The 21,942-nt window shown below is 45.3% G+C and overlaps 2 protein-coding genes across 10 annotated transcripts in view; both read left to right on the top strand.

Moving 5' to 3' along the window:
• Positions 1-9,883, top strand: part of herc2 (HECT and RLD domain containing E3 ubiquitin protein ligase 2) — a 79,683-nt gene extending 69,800 nt beyond the window's left edge. For all 9 annotated transcript variants that reach the window (XM_031574523.2, XM_042708932.1, XM_031574529.2 and 6 more), the window contains 6 exons: positions 460-654; positions 1,037-1,149; positions 5,510-5,700; positions 7,500-7,605; positions 8,149-8,361; positions 8,747-9,883. In XM_031574523.2, coding sequence (XP_031430383.1) covers positions 460-654; positions 1,037-1,149; positions 5,510-5,700; positions 7,500-7,605; positions 8,149-8,361; positions 8,747-9,019 — 1,091 coding nt within the window. In that variant the 3' untranslated portion in view covers positions 9,020-9,883. The remainder of the gene's footprint in view (positions 1-459; positions 655-1,036; positions 1,150-5,509; positions 5,701-7,499; positions 7,606-8,148; positions 8,362-8,746) is intronic.
• A 7,971-nt stretch (positions 9,884-17,854) lies between these two features.
• The window catches only part of oca2 (oculocutaneous albinism II), an 80,496-nt gene continuing 76,408 nt past the window's right edge, over positions 17,855-21,942 (top strand). Inside the window, exon 1 of the mRNA XM_031574519.2 lies at positions 17,855-18,289. The gene's annotated coding sequence lies outside the window, so the exon portion shown is untranslated. The remainder of the gene's footprint in view (positions 18,290-21,942) is intronic.

Below are 21,942 nucleotides of genomic sequence, written 5' to 3'. Positions count from 1 at the left end.
ACGAGCTCACTGCCGTCGATACACATAACAGTCACAGCCAATCACAGCACTGATGCCATGGCCTGGCCTGTCCTGTCTGATACTGTAATTTAAGCTCCCCCCCTTCTCTCTTGTGATCAATAACTGCTTGATTTATGTCATCTAAGATAAACAAACAAGCAAACTAATATAAAAACACACTTTTTACACTTCTATTTACAAACCACTACCAGGCCACTACCCCGAACCCAAACCTAAACCACTAGCAGGCCACTACCCTGAACCCAAACCTAAACCACTAGCAGGCCACAGCCCTAAACCCAAACCTAAACCACTAGCAGGCCACAGCCCTGAACCCAAACCCAACACAGGCTATGTCTGCTATGGTTCCATCTTGGCCTGAATGAGCTGTGTTGTTTGTAACCGTGTGCTCTGTTTGTTTGTTTGTTTGTTTGTTTGTTTGTTTGTTTGTGCGTGTAGGTGAGTCTGTGGACGACTGCGGTGGCGGCTACAGCGAGTCCATCGCAGAGATGTGTGAGGAGCTGCAGAACGGGCTCACGCCGCTGCTCATAGTCACGCCCAACGGCCGAGACGAGTCGGGGGCCAACCGCGACTGCTTCCTGCTCAACCCCGCCGCCAAGTCCCCGCTCCACATGAACATGTTCCGCTTCCTGGGTGAGGAGAGGAACACACACACACACACACACACACACACACACACACACACACACACACACACACACACAGAGACATTTCATTGTTTCCTTCCTTTCAACTCTTGTTCAACTTTTGTTATCATAAAATCCTGAATGTCTTGAGTGTTTCATTTGTAGAGACATGCACATTTACACGTTTAGATTTAACGTATTCGTTAGTTTTTTTTTATTCAGTACTTCAGTACTAATTGTACTCTCAGGGAATATTCAGGATTTTCAGTGTTGGCCCCTTGTTCTGGCCAGGTGTTGAAAGCTGCGAGAACCACTGTGTCATTGGTATGTGTGGGATTGACTTTGATTTACTGTGTGTGTGTGTGTGTTTGTTTGTGTGTGTGTCGCAGGAGTGCTGCTTGGGATTGCCATCCGCACAGGCAGTCCTCTCAGTCTGTACCTGGCTGAGCCCGTCTGGAAGCAGCTAGCCGGCATGAACCTGACCATCGCTGACCTCAGTGAGGTAATTACCTCTGATGTCCGCCCTTTTATAGACTCAAGCAGCTACACCATGCTAGTGCCCACAGAAAAACCTCCATGTATTTCAGTCATATAATTCATAGTGATATTGTACCCAAAGCAATAAAGTTCTTAATTAAGGATAGTATTTGGGAAGTCGAATTTATCTGTGGAGTTGTAATTTTGAGGGTAATAGATTGATTTGTTTCCTCTTTGAAGTGGTCATTTTCAGGTTTGACGTAAACTGTCCGTCTCCTGCAAACAACCCCGGAGTGTTTGTCATTAGTGCTGTGGGTCGCTTGGGAAACCAGAGATGGGTATCAGCCCTAGGGAGTTAATTTAAGAGGCTCAAGAGTTCGCTCAAAACTCTTAAGCCTCTTTCACATATGGAGTCGGTAACAAACTCTGATTAAAAACAATCTGTAATCGATAACGAATTGCCATTCCTACTTGGCCGTCAGTCACAGCAAAGTTCCGTGTGCCTTCGATCCCACATTAAGCAGCATGTTATGGAATAGTAAGGGCAAACTTCTGAGAGACGGACAGTTTGCACTACCAGCAAAGTGTTCTAGTATAGTCACTAAAATGTAATAACATAGTTAAGTCATAGTCATAGTGGCATGGCAACCATCAAGAGAAATTCCACACTCTTCCTCTTCTTGGATAGGGATTATGAGCCAATCGGAGACGTAGATTTTTTTTTCCCCTTTCAGAAATATACTACTTTTTCTTTCTGGAAGAGAGGGAATTAAGAGTCTTTGTAGTTGCTGGTTATGTATGAAGCCAAGACCTGGTGATGTGTTATATGATCAAGCCAGTCTGTACATACCACACATAGCATGCTCTCCATTGTCTCGTGACCATACTCTCCTCCTTGGGTCACGGCCTGTACCTACACGCTTTACCAGAAGTTCTTTTTAAGCAGCTTTAAGGAGTAGACTGTTACATCAGACATAGTTCTGTTTGTAATCTAGAGACAGACAGTTGGCACTACCAGAAAAGTTTTGTAGTATAGTCACTAAAATGTAATAACATAGTTTAGTCATAGTTAAGGTCTCGTGGCAGTTTACTCTAGTTGAGGGAGCTATTTTAAGTTAACTGTTGCTGGGGTATGTAAATATGAACAAATTAGCTAAATAACAAATTGGCTATTAATATGCTAAGTAATCAGGTATTTAGGGACCAAACACCAAAGCAGCACAGGCGCCCTGAGTGTTTCTACCTTCTCCTATTGTTGTTATTATGAGTTCAGTTGAGGAGAATGGAATGTCAGCTAGATGCCTAACTATCATTTCATGCAAATGGAACTGTGCCATTTAATCCGTTTAAGGTTATTTAAAAGTTTCCTTAGCTAGCTAGCTAGCAGTTCCTCCCTCCCCCTTGCCCTTCTCGAGGAAGGGAACCTTGTGGCTCGCATTCCCACTTGAACAGTGGTAGAAGATTGCGTCAGTGTTACCACATTGCAAAAGGGTAGAATCAGGGACGTGCACAGGAATTTTGAAGGGCAGTTGCTCAGCCCTGAAAAAAAGGGGCAACACGTTAATTTTTGTCACCGCCGCTGCCACGGCCCGTCCCCTGGACGCATATTTTGCCTATATCATTTTAAACTCTCACTAACCGCCGCTGCCACGCCCCCGTCCCCTGGACGCATATTTTGCCTATATCATTTTAAACTCTCACTAACCGCCGCTGCCACGCCCCTGGATGCATATTTTGCCTATATCATTTTAAACTCTCACTAACCGCCGCTGCCACGCCCCCGTCCCCTGGACGCATATTTTGCCTATATCATTTTAAACTCTCACTAACCGCCGCTGCCACGCCCCCGTCCCCTGGACGCATATTTTGCCTATATCATTTTAAACTCTCACTAACCGCCGCTGCCACGCCCCTGGATGCATATTTTGCCTATATCATTTTTAACTCTCACTAACCGCCGCTGCCACGCCCCTGGATGCATATTTTGCCTATATCATTTTTAACTCTCACTAACCGCCGCTGCCACGCACCTGGATGCATATTTTGCCTATATCATTTTTAACTCTCACTAATCGCAGCTGCCATGCCCCCGTCCCCTAGACGCTTATTCTGCGATTATTTTATCTAGGGTTCTAAGTTCTGCAGTCGTAACACTATTTCAAAATATATATATATTTCCTTCGGAGGGGCAACTTCAGTTGAGGAGGGCAAACGGGCAGTTGCCCGAGCAACCTTAGTCCCCTCCTGTGCACGTCCCTGGGTAGAATGATGGACCGACTTTGCCAGATTAATGACTGGCTCTTGTTCCCACATGACGCCAATACGGCACGTTACCATCAACTTAATGGCTTTCAATGTAAGTGGGAATCGGACCTTAAAAATATCCGGGAAACGTGTTGCATGTACTGGACAACCAAGCGGCAGTCGGTATTGCGGTCCAGTACCACGATGCGGTTTCCAATGGCAACCATCAAGAGAAGTTCCACACTCTTCCTCTTCTTGGATAGGGATTATGAGCCAATCGGAGACGTAGGTTTTTTTCCCCTTTCAGAAATGCGCTACTTTTTCTTCCTGGAAGAGAGGGAATTAAGAGTCTTTGTAGTTGCTGGTTATGTAAGCCAGCCAAGACCTGGTGATGTGTTATATGATCAAGCCAGTCTGTACATAACACACATAGCATGCTCTCCATTGTCTAGTGACCATACTCTCCTCCATAGCTCACGGCCTGTACCTACACGCTTTACCAGAAGTTCTTTTTAATACGCTTTAAGGAGTAATCTCAGCCCAGTTTTCACACGGTGTCCACTGTAGACCCCCACCCTCCCCTCTGTGTTGGTGAGTGCCCCTGGATGTATTTCTCAAATTTCCTGATCCATAGTGGTGATTGGATTATATCAGAATATATTCCCTGGAAGTTTAGCATATGATACTGGCTTTGCTAGGAATAGGAATTGCTGTAAGGAATTGCTCACGATTGTTCTGTACGTGTGTGTGTGTGTGTAAAAGTGAAGGAGTGTGTGTGTGTGTGTGTGTGTGTGTGTGTGTGTGTGTGCACGTGTATGTGCGCAGCTGAGCTGCTCTCCTGCGTTCACGCTCCAATCATGAGTTGCTCAGACGTGTGCTGTGACGGAGGTTAACGGTGGAGGATGTCTTGGGCAGACAGAGCGCCTGTTGTTCTCACACTCTTGCCCAAAGTCATTGCAAAGGTTACTGAGGAAGTGAACGCAGCACAAGACTACAGAGGGAGAGTAATGGGGCATTCTTCTTCTCTCTCACACACACACACACACACACACACGTACACACTGTTACGTGACGTCACCATCAATTCACAGAAATGGTATAACATAAACAGGCCTAGAGAATAGTGACGGTGATAAGTCTTGATATTTAATGATAATGAACCCAATGAGTCCAAGAATTAAACTCAAGAAGAAAACCTAGTGGCGGTGGAAATAAATAATAACAAAAGAGAAAAGAAACCCCTCAGACTGTCTACGTAGAAAACAAAAAGGGTCTTAGCTGCACCCGTTCGCAAACAAAAGACATGGGAATGTTGAGAGTCTTCCGGTAATCCTTCTGCTACACTAAACTGAACCTAAACTTAGAGCGTGCGAAAACCCTCCATCATTCACCACCAGCTATATAGTATGAACAAAGTAAAGGGTTAACTTTAAACTAAACCCTCCGGTAGATCGGTTGTGATAATAATTGTGATAATAATTTCCAACAAGAACAAAGCAGGGTGCCAGCGCAGCGCCATGCAGCGCCATGCAGCGCCATGCAGCAGGCCCAACGTAGGCCCGACCGAAAGCGGAGGCGGGGAGTGGCAGGATGGAAGGGGGCGAGCCAGGGAGAGAGACGGAACGGAAAATGGGCGTCTTATAGAGACGATGGCCAACCCACAACTGTAGCTCAACCAGAACCCAGGTCACCTATAATGGGGGACAGATAGAGAAGACAGGAGAGAGAACAAGTGCGCAAATGTGCCGCACAACCCATACTGCTCCCCACTATCTACGACACACACACACACACACACACACACACACACACACAGTTTGGTTTGTCCAGCTCATCAAAGGTCACAGCTTATCAAAGTGCTAAATATAACCTCTACCTCTATAACCCCACTACAGCTCTCCTCACAGGTTGAACAGTTGTCACATAGAACCAAAGATACAAAGATAGAAAAAGTATAGAAGATTGAAAACTCATGACCTAAAATAACTATATCTATTTTCACACACACGCACACAGAGCCCCCCTTCGACAGCGTCCAGTCGACGCTTCCAGTTGTCTCGTGTGTATGTGTGTGTGTGTGTGTGTGTGTGTGATTCCCACAGCCTCACCAAATGGCCCCCTCTCTCTCCCCCCTCCTGCAGGTGGACAAGGACTTCATCCCGGGCCTGATGTACATCCGGGACAACGAGGCGTCGGCCGAGGAGTTTGAGGCCATGCCTCTGCCCTTCACCGTGCCCAACGCCTGCGGCCAGGAGGTCCAGCTCAGCTCCAAACACTCCCACATCAGCCTGGAGAACCGCACAGAGTATGTGCGCCTCGCCATCAACTACAGGTGAGTCACACACACACGCTCACACACACTCACGCACACACACTCACGCACACACTCTCACGCACACACTCTCACGCACACACTCTCACGCACACACTCTCACGCACACACTCTCACGCACACTCTCACACACACTCACAGATACAGACGAGGCCATCCACCTACAAAGACATGACTGTTACAGCTCAGCCCCGAACAACGATACACCTGTCAGACAGACGAGAGGACATTTATGAGCTCTGTGCTGATGTTTGGTGCCTTTTTCTCTGGGAGTGGATTGGAGTGCTTTTTTAGGACAGGGAGGCTGTTCGTGGACTGTTATTATTAGCCTTTGGGGGGTCATTATGGCTGGTTTTTAAGAGACTGTCTAGGGCTGAGTAGTGTGTCTGAGTTGATTTGAGGATGTTATTTATTTCATTTCATTGCAAAAACTGGATGTGGGAGAGAGATTTTTGTGTCAGTGTCTGTCTTTATATCTGTGTGCTTGTGAATCTGTCTGAGTGTGTGTGCGGTTGAAGGGTTCTGTGTTTTTACAAGAGAGTGAGAGAGTCAATAAAAGCAGCATGGCTTTTTTTGAGTGTGTGTGGATGGGGTTGGGGGATGATTTATGTCCATCATTAAAGAGAGCTTCTCTGTGTGTATGTGCATGTGTGTGTGCATCAGTGTGTACCAGGGCTGCAACAATAACCGTATCACCGCCATACCGCGGTATTAGGAGGTGTACCGCAGTATACCCATCTCGACAATAACCGTCATAACAGCTTTTTTCCCCCCATATCATTTAACTTGTGGCTTAGTCTGTGGTCTTGTCGACATGTTGCCAGATATTCTCGAAGAATATTTTTTTCTCTCTATTAGCATTGAAAAGGATCACGCCCACACGAGAACGAGAAAACGGTTCTAAAACGACCAGGCCTCTGCACTGAGCGCTAATGGTATTTAATTTTATACCATATATTGGAGACCAGTCTTGGATTTTAGTCAGTCACGATTCAGGTTTATTCTTGAACAATGGTGGCCGACCATCATGAGACGGAGCTTAAAAGTTTCACTCACTCACAAGCTCCACCTAAGATTATCTGATCTATTCATTGAAGGCTGGTCTGCTAAATACACTGAATTTAAGGGGTGTTAACGTCTATTCATGAGGTCTTGGAGACACAAGTCTGAGTTATTTGCTGACAGGTTCAATACACTCCCTCAGGATAACTCTTCTCTAAACAGAAATTATTACATCCTAACTTAAGTCCCAAATAAAAGTAACAATTATAACTAGGTATAAGATACATTGAATTATTGACTATGGCATATACTTATTAAACTAAATCTCAAATGCCGGTCCCTTCAGCGCACACATAACATGCAGCAAGCGCGTCACGTCATTGTAACCTTTTGGTCGACTGGCCATTAACTGCTTGGAAAAAACACATGAAATGAAATATGTAAATATTCTATCAAGATCTATGTGAATATGACCTGTAACAATAAGTGGTCGTTTCGCAGGTGATTGCAACGAGTCCTCATGACTGCACATCATGGCAACATTCACATAGCCAGACATGTCATGCAGAAACAGCCTTTTCAATTATGTTTATTTTCAGTTTCAACACATTTCAACAAAGGGTTGTGTGTGTGTGTGTGTGTGTGTGTGTGTGTGTGTGTGTGTGTGTGTGTGTGTGTGTGTGTGTGTGTGTGTGTGTGTGTGTGTGTGTGTGTGTGTGTGTACAGCAGTGCATGTGTATTGTACATGTGTATGTTTTCCTCTCTCTGACTACTGTGCTGTTGTGTGTTTCCTGCAGGCTCCATGAGTTTGATGAGCAGGTGGCAGCCGTGAGGGAGGGCATGGCCCGCGTAGTCCCCGTGCCCCTCCTCTCCCTCTTCACCGGCTATGAGCTCGAGACTATGGTGAGTCAGGCCACACACACACACACACGCACACTCAGTCTTTCTTTCTTTCTCTCTCACACACACTTATAAAAAACACACACACTTCCATCCCTACACTCAGGAATAGACGCTCAGGGGCCCTCTGCTAGCCTTTCCTTGCCCCCAGTGAGTGATGACCATCTGCGGCTCTCGCTCAACATGTCCAGATTGTAGTGTGGTGGATCCGTTGAACTTTTAAACTCCATGCTGTCGCACTGTCAGACACGCTATATGATCTCAGGGAAAGTTGGAGAGTTCAAATGCAGTTTATATACTTTTATATATATATATATATATACACACACACACACAACATTTGATTAAATAGCCTGTGCTCACTAAGCATGCTTTTTGGTCTTTCTGTTCTTCTTTTCCTTCTTGTCTCTCTTTTTCTTTCTCTTTGGTCTTTTTTTCGGTCTTGCTTCCCTCATTTCACTTCTCCTTTCACTTATTTTCTCTCTCCTTCTGTCTTTCTTCTTTTCTCTCCCCCTCTACCCCTTCTCTTTCTCTCTCGCTCCCCAGGTGTGTGGTAGCCCCGACATCCCACTGCACCTGCTGAAGTCGGTGGCCACCTATAAGGGGGTGGAGCCCACGGCACCGCTCATCCAGTGGTTCTGGGACGTGATGGAGACCTTCTCCAACACGGAGCGCTCGCTCTTCCTGCGCTTCGTCTGGGGCCGCACACGCCTCCCCAGGACCATCGCTGACTTCCGCGGGCGAGACTTCGTTGTGCAGGTGCGTGGCGAAAAAGAAAAACACTTCCTTAACAGCAGCTACAACTGAATGAGAATCACATTGGATGCTTGATGAGGATGTTTTATTAAGCTGGACTGCATTTCCCAAAAGCGTTGTTGAGCAACCGCCGTGGTAACTAAGCGGGTGTTCAAAATGATAGTCTCGTGATCATTTAATAATGGTGGTAACATTTTCATGAAATACATACATGGATGGTTGATGACATATGAGCACGTACAATGTGGTCTGTAACCTATACAAGACGCCTCAGATCTACTTGACTTGTCCTGCTAATCAGTAGCCTCTCCATTTTGACATGGCCACCACAATAAGTTTTTGAACTGATTAGATTTTTTTTTTTTGACAAATTTTGTATGTGTTTCAGGTCCTGGACAAGTACAACCCACCGGACCACTTCCTGCCCGAGTCGTACACCTGCTTCTTCCTGCTCAAGTTGCCACGGTACTCGTGCAGGCAGGTGCTGGAGGAGAAGCTCAAGTACGCCATCCACTTCTGCAAGTCCATCGACACCGACGACTACGCCCGCATCGCCCTGACCGGCGAGCCGGCCGCAGACGACAGCAGCGAGGACTCCGACAACGAGGACGCCGACTCCTTCGCGTCTGACTCCACCCAGGACTACCTGACTGGCCACTGAACCGTGACCTTTGACCCCCCAGGGTGTGGGGTGACGTCAATAAGCTGCCAATGCGTAAATATAAACAAATGAACAAACAGAAAAGGAAGTAAAAGAAACTAAATGGACATTCTCTTCTTTTTCCCCTCCTTGGTTTTGTTCTCACGTATTAATAGACGCACATTCGTACCGTACACACTACCGCGACTCTAAAGTGAAGAAAGAAGACGGATAAATGTATATCGTAATGTGCAATTAGCTTTTAAAGCGCCATAAGTTGGAGACGAAAAGAAAACAAACAAGAAAAGTAAAGAAAAAAAACAAAACAAAACAAAGAACATAAGCATATAGATCTCGTTTTTCATTTAGGTGTGTGAAAGGAAAGAGAAAGGAGAGGAATGGGCTGTACATGTGTTTGGGTGTTTTTCGTTCATGACCGTGCTGATGTCATTCGAACCATGGGCCTCGTCTCGTGGCCCGGCACTGTGTTATGTTGTATGTTGACCATAATGTGCAACAAAAGAGATAGTATTGTTACAATGTTTTTTGTTTGTTTTGTTTGTTTTATTCTCATTTTATTTTAAATCTTTTTTTTTTTTTGCAATAGCAGTGTTTCTTTGTAGGAACTTTTTTTTTTAAATATGAAGGCGTCGATGTTTCTCGGTCGACTCGATCAGAGCCCAGTTGGTGCCCTGCAGAGGCTTTGTTTTTAGGTTGTCTATCACTGTCTCCTGTCTCTCCCTCTGTGACAAGGCTGTATGCACTGTCATCCATATGGAATGTATATAATATGATTGTGCCATGCGTTCATTAAACGTCTAATTCACATGTAATAATAAATGTTAATAAATACATTTCTGTTAATAAATTTAAACCAGAATATAATCTATTTTCCCTGAGCCTTAATTAAGAGCTTTGTTTTTGGTCTAATAGCGAACTCTCTAATGTTACCTGATTCACAAATTGGGTATCTCCTTAATGTGGATTAAAAGTGACCAGTGATGTCGAGGAATTTTCATTTGCATACATTTAGCTCAAAGAAGGGGACCAGCTTTAGCTTTGGCTTTGCTGATGAAAGCGCTCAAATGTCCCTGGATATCATGTCACTGAAGCTGCTTAATGTGGGAGTGGGTACATTCCTCTCTGCCGTTAGTGCTCTGGGATTAATGAAATCCCTGGTAATTGCCTCCAAGGCACTGCCCCACGAGTTGCACCGGCACTGTTTTTCACCCCGCCCCAGTCTCCTATATGGCGGCTATACTGTACCTATCGTGCTTAATCTCTCTCTCTCTCGCTCCTCCCGCACGTGCTGGTGTGTGTAGTGTGAAGTGCTCCGCTTTAAGACCATGTTGTGTCGGCTGAGTCGCTCGCATGCTTGAGTCCCAGACTGCTTTCTCACATGTTTACCAGTGCATAGTGAAAACATAGAGCGGGGGTCAAAGTTCAACCTGATTCAACTTGCGCCTTCCTCCTCTCGCCCCTCCCCCCCCCCCTCAAAATGGTGGAACCTCACATGATGTCCTCCTGCATGAAGGATTACAGTCATGTATGAAGATGTATGTGGAGAAGTGAGCTTGAGAATGCAGTGGGCAGCATGTGTTTAATTATTATGGCTCAAAAATCACGAGCATTCTTGTGCGTATTAACTCCCCCCCCCCCCCCCCCCCCCTCTCCATCTTTCTGTGGGAAATGCTGGCGTACTGTATGCTGCTGCGAGTCAGGTGCTCTGCTCATACTTGCCTGCAGGCTAATTGATCTGGGGAAGTGGAGTACACAGTGGGAACGCTGTGATGTTTGGGTGGAACAGTAATAGCAGTGGAAAGGAATGGTTGGGCATAATCTGCCTCGAATTGAGTAAGTCGGTCAAACGCCGCCCAGCCTGTGCCGGCTTGTCAGCTGGGGATCCCCATGGTGTTACACAAGTGGGTTAAGTTTGCTTTCCCTCTGAAGAAACTAACAAGATTACTGCTACTGTTTTATTACAGTTACTATAAACTTTGTGTAGGCTTGCAGGAAAGGCAGTGAGTAATTTAGAAGTCACGGTTCTATATCCTTTATTGTAATGTAATGTTAATAGTTATTGACAATTACTGGTCAGACAATATTTTTCTGTTCAAAAATCATGCTCACCTAACTGCGACGTGTGGTCTTGTGCTGACAGAATCAGCTTGTATTTTCTTGCTTGTTTATCTTTATCGGGAGGGTGGCTGGGCTGGGCTGGTGCTGTGGGGAGGCTGGGCTGGGCTGGGCTGGTGCTGTGGGGGTGGGGGTGGGGGAGGCTGGGCTGGGCTGGGCTGGGCTGGTGCTGTGGGGAGGCTGGGCTGGGCTGGGCTGGGCTGGGCTGGTGCTGTGGGGGTGGGGAGGCTGGGCTGGGCTGGGCTGGTGCTGTGGGGAGGCTGGGCTGGGCTGGGCTGGGCTGGTGCTGTGGGGGTGGGGAGGCTGGGCTGGTGCTGTGGGGGTGGGGAGGCTGGGCTGGGCTGGTGCTGTGGGGAGGCTGGGCTGGTGCTGTGGGGGTGGGGAGGCTGGGCTGGGCTGGGCTGGGAGGCGTGCTGGTCTCTGTAGCTGTGTGAGGTTCCTCCGGTCATGTGCTCCAGTGTACAGTGAACCCAGCTTTGCCCGTACTGAACCAGAGCCCCCCACCACCACCCCATACTGAACCAGAGCCCCTCACCACCACCACCCGCTCCCCAGCCCAACACCTCCCTCCGACCTCACATACTTCCATAGCACTGCACTCCCCTATCTCCTTTAGCTACATACCTCTAGTCTTCCTCAACCTCAGCACCCCCCCCCCCCCCCCCCACACACACACACACACTACACCATCCACACTGCATCAGCACTCATCAATCATACACACACACACACACACACTACACCATCACACTTCATCATCACTCCTCAATCACACACACACACACACACACACACACACACACACACACACCTCAGGCTTGCAACCACAAGACCCACGTTTCCAGGAACGAATTCCCTCACAGTTCAGTGGACATCACAGGACTCTCCAGCCGCTCATTATGATCTGGCACGTCCTGATGCTACATACCTCTAGTCTTCCTCAACCTCAGCACCCCCCCCCCACACACACACACACACACACACACCTCAGACTTGCTCGCTGCTGCATCTGTGCTGAGGGGAGGGGAGATTCAACTTCAGCACCCCACACACACACACACACACACACACACACACACACACCTCAGGCTTGCTCACACACACACACACACACACACACACACACACACACACACACCTCAGACTTGCTCGCTGCTGCGTCTGTGCTGAGGGGAGATTCAACCTCAGCACCCCACACACACACACACACACACACACACACACACACACCTCAGGCTTGCTCGCTGCTGCGTCTGTGCTGAGGGGAGGGAAGATTTTTGGAATCCCTGCTGGAGTCACACACTCACTCGCGGTACATTCAGGATCTTACCGAACACAATATTATGTATATGTGTCTGGCCACGGAGTGCAGGAGTGCCGAGCCCAAATGCACGACCCGAGACAAAGTTTCAACGCAATGGGGAGTCTCACCCACCCACAGTATGAATCCATACAGGAATGACTGGCAGCAAACTGATGAAGCGAGGGCTTAAATACACAGGGGAACTAAGCAGGTGATAGAGAAATGTAATACATTGGTATTCTATTTTTAATCTGAATTCTTACATGTGATGAATGAAAGAACCAACTCCTGCGATATGAATGTTGTAACACTTTGCTGGAGTGATACATCCTGTTTTTGATGACCGGCACATACCGATGTGCTGATCAATCGCATGATCAAGACAAGGGGCAAGACAAGGGTCAAGACCAGGGTCAAAACAAGGGTCAAGACCAGGGTCAACGCCTTGTGTCCGAATAATGCCCCGGGCCTGCTTATGAGACATGTATTTGAGGAACTATATGAACTATATATAGACTGGCAATCCATTGCTGGTCCCAGCTTGTCTTTGGAGTTTGATTCATGACATTGGTCATGTCACTCTCCCTCTTTTGCAGAAGATAAGGCGCTGATTGAAACTGATTGCTGGTCTCTGTCTCATTAATATTAATGTCTCTATATTAATTTATCTAACAGCAGGGGAAACAGATTATTGGTTGCAATAACCAGGGACCGGGAAAAACAGCTAATAGGCTAATAAACAGAATCAGATGAGGGGCAGAAACACCGACACTGACATTTCAGGTAGATGGGGTGCAGTGGTTAGCGCAACTGCCTTGCAAGCGGTCGGACTCCCGATTGCTGCAGGTTGTCTGTTGGTCGCTTTGGATAAAGGCGTCTGCTAAACACCGGACCTTTACCTTTACATTTCAAAATAAGAGTTCATAAACATGTCCTGTTAAAGCAGCAATACAGAGTTCTGTTTCCTAAACTAGTAAGCTAACTACCTAAAAAGCATGCAAAAACCTTGCAGACACCACCAACAGCCCAGCTGACACTGATAGAAGCTTGCCAACACAATAACTGGTATCTTTTGGCAGTGTAGCTGGCAATGTCATGCGTGTGAAAGCTTTTCTTCCATTTTTGCGGGGTGTTCCAGCCCGTTACACAGAACTACATAGGGTATATCTTGGATGGCTAGTGGGGAAGACACAGGTGTTTATCTGTCCTTCACATGACCATATGCTATCAAAATGAATTTGAGGATGGTACCAAAACTAGTTGCCTATAAAACCATACCTCAAAAAGTGTCAAATTGTTGCATAGTGTCACTTTAAGATTGTAATGGATTGTTGGTGGGGGTAAAATATAGTTTGTTCCAAAGCAATCCACACCAAATTTGGCTGGAGGTCTCTGTGAAAGACCCAGTGTGAGTAGGGATCTCAGTGAGTCAGAGAACTAAAATAGCTGGGAATGAAGCACAATAGATAGTTTGATGATACTATGGCCATGTGAGTGTTGTGAGATGCACCCGCTGAGAATGGTGGTGTAGGCTTTGGACACATGATGCTGTAGTGTGGTGCCCTCATGCAGTCACATGCAGTCACCTGCACTCTCTCTCTCTCTCTCTCTCTCTCTCTTCCTCTCTTCTCTCTCCTGCTCCCCTTTTCCCTATTCCCCATGAAAACAGTTCTACCTTTTCAGAGCTGGATCACAGAGGCCATAGACACAGAATATCAGTAATATAGTCTTCTCTATCTCCCTCGATCAACTCAATTTGATGGCACTGCTAAATTAGAGATGTTACAGAAATAGAAAAACCAGCAATGTAGTGTTCGGTTCTGTTTTGGTTGAAAAAGGCTCTTACTGTATGTACTGCCCTTGAAAATGAAAGACTATGAGAATCTCTGGATTGCATGCACAAAGCCTAAACAGATGAGTTCCTAGGCAGGAGCCTGAAGATGTATGATAGCTGTAGGCAATTCTGAGAGATGCTGGTCGTCAACCACTCAAGATAAAAGCATGTATTGCTAAAGGGTTGTGTAATGATGCACTTCTACTGATTAATGAAGTACAGTACAGTCCATTGTGACCATCAGAGGTGCGCTAGTAAACTGAAGCCCCCCCCCAGTCATTCACCATGTGTGCAGTAGACTAAAGCCTGTGGCTACAGAGTGTCGCGTTTTGCCACTACCTTTACTTCCCCTGTCACACTGGTGCATGTGATGGTGGCACCGAGTGTATTCATGGTCAGGGGCGAGTCCCCAAGGCGGTTTCCTTTTCTCTTGGCTGTGCTCTGATGTCAGAGGAAAAAGGCAGGCGTAGGGAAGGTGACTGTTGCTCATAGGGAGTCTTTGTGTCACCAGGGTGACGACTGGGAGCTTTCAAAGGAGAGGCTACCCACATTTCTTTCAGTGCTATTTTTGTCAGTCAGTGGAGCCCTGTTGTGTGGCTTTCGGAGCAAAAATGCCCACGTACGAGCTTGTGTAAGATGTCATAGTGCTGGTGACATAGATATCAATTGGGCCAGAAACAAGGGCTGCAATGTGTGCAGATTTTGATGTTGATGAGGCAAATTGACACTGTTTCCTAACATTCAGATGCGCTGAATACTATGACTGAACTACATTGTTACTGTAGATCTCCAAGCATGATCTACAGGATATTTTACTCATAAAGGAGTAGATTAGAAATGTAACCCTTCAGCCATGATCAGTGTGCAGTTTTAGCTTTTTTAGATGCAAATATTGACACGTTTCAAGAGTCAACGCCTTGTCTCAGAATAATGCCCCGTGCCTGCTTATGAGACATGTTTTGAGAAACTATATAAGCTGGCTGCGCCCAGCTCATCTTTGGAGTTTGATTAATGACATTGGTCATGTCACTCTCCCTCTTTTGCAAAAGATAAAGCGCTGATTGAAACTCTGATTTCTGGTCTCTATATTAGTTTATCTAACACTCACCTATAATCCTGCAAAATATGGTCAGTGCACATTTTTGAAAATGTTTTTAAAGAGGCATCAGGCTAATGTCCCTAACAAGTACTGGAACCATATGTCCACTCTAATCAGCATCACTCAAACTATGGCCAAATGACCACACACTTGCCCCAATCTGCACTGGGTTGTTGAGCAAGGCATGTCGCTGGGTTGTTAAACAGGGCATGCTAGAACAGAGTGAGGGTAGGGGAGTTCATAATTGCAATGAAGCAATGAACACATTTCACATTGAAAACTGAAGTTACTATATTTTAGGCTAATGCGGCTCATGTGGGACAAAGATCAAAATGCTCATCTGTTTTTCACCTTTTACAGTACAAAGTTAAAAAGCATGAAATAGTCAGGGGACTGAATAGTTTAATTTCTTAAAGTGTATGACATTTACAAAAACGACCAAAAAGAGGTCATATACATAATGCATAAGTCATTATGCATATTCATAAAAATGAACAAAATATTAACTTATAATATCTGAAATTGCTATTGTGTTGTAGTCATACTGAACAACCTTAATTACATTGATATCCCACCCTCAAGTGAAACTGAATGGAGAAGTTATAATAAGTAGTGTTGGAGTTCCAGTTGCTGTTACCTCATCGAACATCAGTTTGGAGTAAATGTGTCATGATTGTACCTTGCATTATGTGACTATCAATGGACTTGAAGGTCAGCCTCAAACCTAAGGAAAATCTTGAATAAAATCAGATTTGAGGTTTGGTCTAGACATAAGGCCACCCCTACTTATCATTGTCTTACTGAAGTTATATAAAGTTGAGGCAACTTTTGGAGAGTCCCCTTGACTGGTGCCCAACAGACATCTGTCACTGACTGGTAATCCGCCTTGTTAACCTCACAGTAGCTGTGGTCAAAGCAGGCTTCATGTTTGTAAATACATTACAACTAGAGAACGTCTCTGGAGGTTGTCACCCAGGTCACATATGTGACAACCCACCTACGTATGTGGCGCCAAATGTAACAGACCTTATTTCAACACATTCTGTGCAACCAAATGCACTAATTTACTATAAAATACCAAACGTGTTAGCATTGTGTCCACAAAATATTGAAGAGAGCACGTTCTTTCAGTGCACGACATGAATCATCCATTTTGTTTCTTTTCGTGTGTGTTTTTGTCAGTATATCATGAACACAATGCTTGTGCGCGTTTGTAATTTTTGTGGATGAAAAGACATTGCAGTGTTACTTGGTTTCGTAATAAATGAATGCAGGCTGCAGCACAGCATGAGTTTTGTCCATGAAAATAGGTCTGTTACACCCCGTACCTGCGCGGCCTTGAAGCTTCAGTTGTGGGAACAAAAGCAGCTGACCTGATGAATCTGTTTGGTTAACTAAGCATGCGTTCAGGGTCGAGGGGTCACGGCAGATCGAGACAGGATAAGTACCCAGATTTTTGGGGTGTGGAGAGGTGCTAAGGGATTAAAGGGCAAGACAACTAAAGGCCAGGCTGCCCCCAGCATTGTCACTGCCTCATTGTGTAGGGGATTCTGGACTGTTCCTTTGATGAAGGTCCCTGGCCATGGACTTTAACCCTTTGAACTCCATAGCCTTTAAGAGGCTGGGAAGAACGTCAGTTCAAATGCAGAATCTGGTTCCTGGTCATTTGTCATTTCTGTCACTCTAAAGCCCCATGTCTGCAGCTCTAGAGCTGGACCCACCACCGAAGGATTTGATCACAATCCATTATTTCCACCTGCCTTGTGTGAACCAGACACTGGGCAAAATGGAGGTGTTGCTGGCTTGTGTTCAAGGAATGTCTTAGAAAAATGACTGATTAACCTGTGTGTCCTCTGTGACCCCTGCCCCTCTCTATGATGTGTCAAAGTTCAAGTCCAGCCCATGGTAATGGGCAACATGTTATCTTTTCATTGCAAAGCCGCTTGTCTTAGTTTCCTTTCACTTTGTAAACCTACTGAAAGGCCCATCATGCTAAACATGAGTTAGAGGGCTGGGAGGAAGTGGATTTAAGGGCGGGGGGGGGGGGGGGGGGGGGGGGGGGGGGGGGGAGGGGGGTGCAGATGCCAGAGGAAACTTTACCGCACGGCCCACAACCCAACACCGAGTTTTAGTTGTAGCCAGTGGGGCGGAGAGCAGAGCCTGCACTCTCCTGCAGTTCAATCCTGTAACCACACTGAGCCTAGCTCCCCTCCCTCCCCTTCCCTCCATCTCTCTCTAGCCCTCCCCTCCCTCCATCTCCCTCCATCTCTCTCTACCCTCCCTCCATCTCTCTCTCTCCTCCCTCCATCTCTCTCTCCCCTCCCCTCCACAGACACACTGTTACAGAACAAAGGCTTATCAAGACACCACGGCAGTGCTTGTGAGGTGGGGTTTGTACAGTGTGTCAGAGTGAAGGGGGTGTGTTCTGTGTTTATGTGGGTGTGTGTGTATGTGAGTGTGGATGTGTGTGAGTGTGTGCTCTCCAGTGTGAGTGACCTGTGGTGTGCTTGCATTGCGTTGATTTTGGGGAGGTCTCTGGGTTCCACCTCTAGGCTGTCACTGTCACAAAGGGGTCCCCTGATCAGTGACTGTCATCACTGGCAACCAGCCACCAGGATCTTTCTCTGTTCCAGCACCGTCAGGAGAGGACCGCTTCCTTCTCTCTACTCTCCTCGTCCCCGGCAGAGCAGACCAACTTCCGCTTCTCTGAGGCTCACTGAGCAACCACCTAAACGGTCCCTCCTTCATGCTGGAATCTTGTAGTCTGGACAGTTACAGTTCAGCATATTACATCTGTACAACCACTATTGTCTTGATCCTTTTATCATCATCATCATCATCACCATCATCACTATCGTCATCATCATCATCTTTGTCGTCATTTTCGTCACTCTGACCAGCATCTTCATCTTTGAAAAGGTAAATGATCCTTTGTTTTTGTTTGGCAGTTTAGCTGATTTCAGAATTTTTCCCATGGCTGCGTTTCATATTCATATTCAAAGGCTGTATTTTACTAGCGCAATAAAAACAAAAAACAAAAGTTTTCAAAAGTCGTGAGTGAGTGATGGATCCTATTTCTAAAAGCAGAGACAAAAAAATTAAGACAAGTACTAACATGAACAATGTTCTTTATTGCAAGAACATTTCAGGCGAGATGACATTCAAGTAATCTACATGCATGCCATGTACATGATTTGAATATTATCGTGGGAAAAGTAAGATAGTGAGATCTTTTTTTTTCAAGTTAATAACACAAAATTCAATGAATTCTGAAAGGCATATGGGGACATGTCATTTAGCTTTTCATCTTTTTAGTAATTTCGTGTCCAATGCAGTATTTAAAATAGTTTTTTCGGTTGAGATTAAAAGTAACGAAAATATTTGTAATACATTGGATGGTTAAGAGTTTCCAGCCTGGAGTTTCTCTGCAGTGAGTGTGAGAAGGAAAGAAGGATTTACAGTCGCAAATGGTGACCGTATGAATGCTTTCTGTGTTCAGTCTTTTGGGCATTACAGCTTAAAACCGCTTCAGTAATAAGCCCGACTGTTAAGTCATCCCATGTGTTCAGATTTTGTTGTGGGATCAGGAAGAAAAGCAAAGTTATTTACCAGCAATCCAAACCTTCTGTGCACACAGACCCGTACCAAATTCATTTGAAAGTGAATACGAGCAAGGTGCTCGTAAGAAATTGATTCTCCTCATAAAATGTCGCCCATCTTCGAGGGAGCCTGTGCCTTGAGTGTGCACACCTCTCCTAATGGCGGGGCGCTAGCATGAGTAGGAGGAGAGGCAGAGAGGCTGCTGCAGAGCTTTTCTCTGCTTCAGTGGCTTCATTCATCCCTCAGACATAAACCCTCTCTGTTCAAACAGCAGATTAAAAGGATCTTTACACACGCTTAGACGCTTGCAATGGACGGAAGAGGTTTTTTTAAGGAGAAAAGAACAGACATACAGGCACACACACACACACACACACACACACACACACACACATACACACACAGATACACACAAACACACACACAAACACACACATTGGGACAAAAGATTGCCTTTCAACAGCGCTAACCTGAAATCAAATAAAGACCTGCTGCTCTACTATCACAGTCTACTAATGGTTGAAATCCTTATGATTGCATGCACCAATGCACCAATACACTTACCACAAGAACCTTTACAAGCTTAGCACATACATTCGTAAACAGTAACATGACGGTAACATGACCGTTTTATACAGTAACCATGTCCAGTACATATGGAAATGTATAACATAAAGTGATTACTGTGCATATGACATAACTTGTATTCTGTGTTTCTCTCTTGAAATATATGGTTAATATGATGAACACCGAAACATAAATATTTTTTCACAGCAGAAAATATTATTTCACACCAAACATGCCTGCAGGGTTGTAAAACAACAAAGAGCCCTGTAGACTGCATAAACAAATCCAAGCAATTGGTCATAGATAAGATAGATGTGTGTGTGTGTGTGTGTGTGTGTGTGTGTGTGTGTGTGTGTGTGTGTGTGTGAGTGAGTGAGTGAGTGACTGAGTGTGTGTGAGAGAGAGAGAGAGAGAGAGAGAGAGAGAGAGACTAACCCCTTATTAATTACTTGTACAGACTTTCACCAGAGGGTGCTATTTATACTGTGATTAAGCTTACAGTAGATCGGAATTTTCCTCAGCACTGCTTCCAATGTCTGTATCATTATGCCCAGTTTTTGTTGGAGGGCCTTGTTTGGTCTGTCTATTAGAAGATTTATTCTTAGTAAACTTCAGTGACAGTGATAATATGTTGTAGTTGATTGATAGGCTACTTGTTGATGGATTGACCCCTGGTTTGAGCGTGAATTTTACCGCCATCTCATGAGAGAAAAGCTCGAGGACCTCCTTGGATGTGAACTGTGCCTTCTGTGTTTACGTCAAGTGATTGCCAGCGTATGGCAAATCAGCTGGTCGCTTTTGACATTGTATTTGACTCCCCTCAGCCCCCCCCCGGCTACAATCACGCCCGTTCTACCCACAATCTTTTCAACACGCCGAAAGAGAGAAGGGTTAATTATACCGCGCGCCTTCGACTCTCACGTGAATCAACGACCTCTCACGAGCTGGCCGTGACCCGGTGACATAATACACGTGTAGGCTTTGATCTCTCAGCTGAGTTCTACGTAGACCAACAATGCAAACATGACGGTATGGTGGTATTCACTGGTAGACTTTTTTTTTCGTGAAATAAGCATGACAAACCATCACACACACACTGGACGGCTTTCAAATCTGGAAGGGAAACCAGGGATTTTCAACAGGAAGAGAGTAGAGATCGATTCTAATTATGATCATGGCACCTTTACTCCACTTTCTGTAACTGAGATACGCAGGGAGATTTCTTCAGTTCTAGAAATGAAATTCATAACGATGACAAATTAATCACTTCAGCGATGTATAGATAGCTCGAAAACAAAGCTTTAGGCATAGGAAACTCATTCATTTGCCACATTCTTTACTTTGCAGAGATAATGCATGGAGGATTAATAAAAATGATAATCACTGCTGCGTTCATTATCAGATCACGTACATATTACAAAATTATTCCACCTCCGGAAAGTCATAGATTTGTATGGATACAGATGTATTAGAAGGGTAGAGTAGAATGGGCTAATTTGAACAAATTGTAATGGACTGGATGGACTGATAAAACAAACTTTTAAATGAGCAAACTTAGGAATGTGGAACAGATACAAAAGACCCAGACTCGGTTCCTCTCACTCATCCTTAATGCCCGTGGGCCATTAAAACCCTTGCTAGCTCTCCATTCCACCATCTGTGTCTCCCTGTGTGTGCGTGTTGGGAGGTCAAGGGGTGAACACCCAAAGAGTTTTCCGTACTTAATTGCGATGGCTCCCCCCAAGGATGAGAGTAACACAGGAAATGAACCTGTCAAACAGACGCCTGAAGGCCTGTCCGCGGATGAAGAGACGTCCAGCGCTGCAAGCATCCCTGAAGTGTGTGACTTTGCTAGCATATAATCAGTTAGATGGAGTGAAAATGGCGATATACAGTTACACAGTTAGCCTTAGTGAGTATAGCGGTGTTATTTTCCTAATGTCTTCAGTGTTGTCTTCTTATATAGATTTTTTTAGTTACAGAAATGTAGTAGCACATATTAGACATTAGGTCTAGTCCAAAATTAATTTGAAGTAATGGCAGTGGTTCACATCAAAATACTGACACAAACTACATTACTGCTGTGTGTAAAGGTGCAGGTTTTCTCTTTTCGTTCCATGGTAATTCCCACATTATGCAGTACTTTCTCGAGCTTATTAGTTTAATAATTCATGTAACATTGAAGTGTTCTGTAATGATGCCAGAAACTAATTTCAAATTGAAATGACTGCTAGGAGGGTTAGTTCAAGATCTCTCTTTTTTTTAGGCAGTCAAAGCTCTGCCAAGTTCAGCTGGCAGCACCTTGCTGATCCTGATCTATGCTGTAGTTAGATGATAGCCTATTTCTATCATTTGCCATTAAGATTCATATCATATTTATGTCCATGCTGTCTGAGTCAATTATC

Source organism: Clupea harengus, chromosome 10 (genome assembly GCF_900700415.2).
Source record: "Clupea harengus chromosome 10, Ch_v2.0.2, whole genome shotgun sequence".
Lineage (NCBI taxonomy): Eukaryota > Metazoa > Chordata > Actinopteri > Clupeiformes > Clupeidae > Clupea > Clupea harengus.
This window is presented reverse-complemented; position numbering and strand designations above follow the sequence as displayed.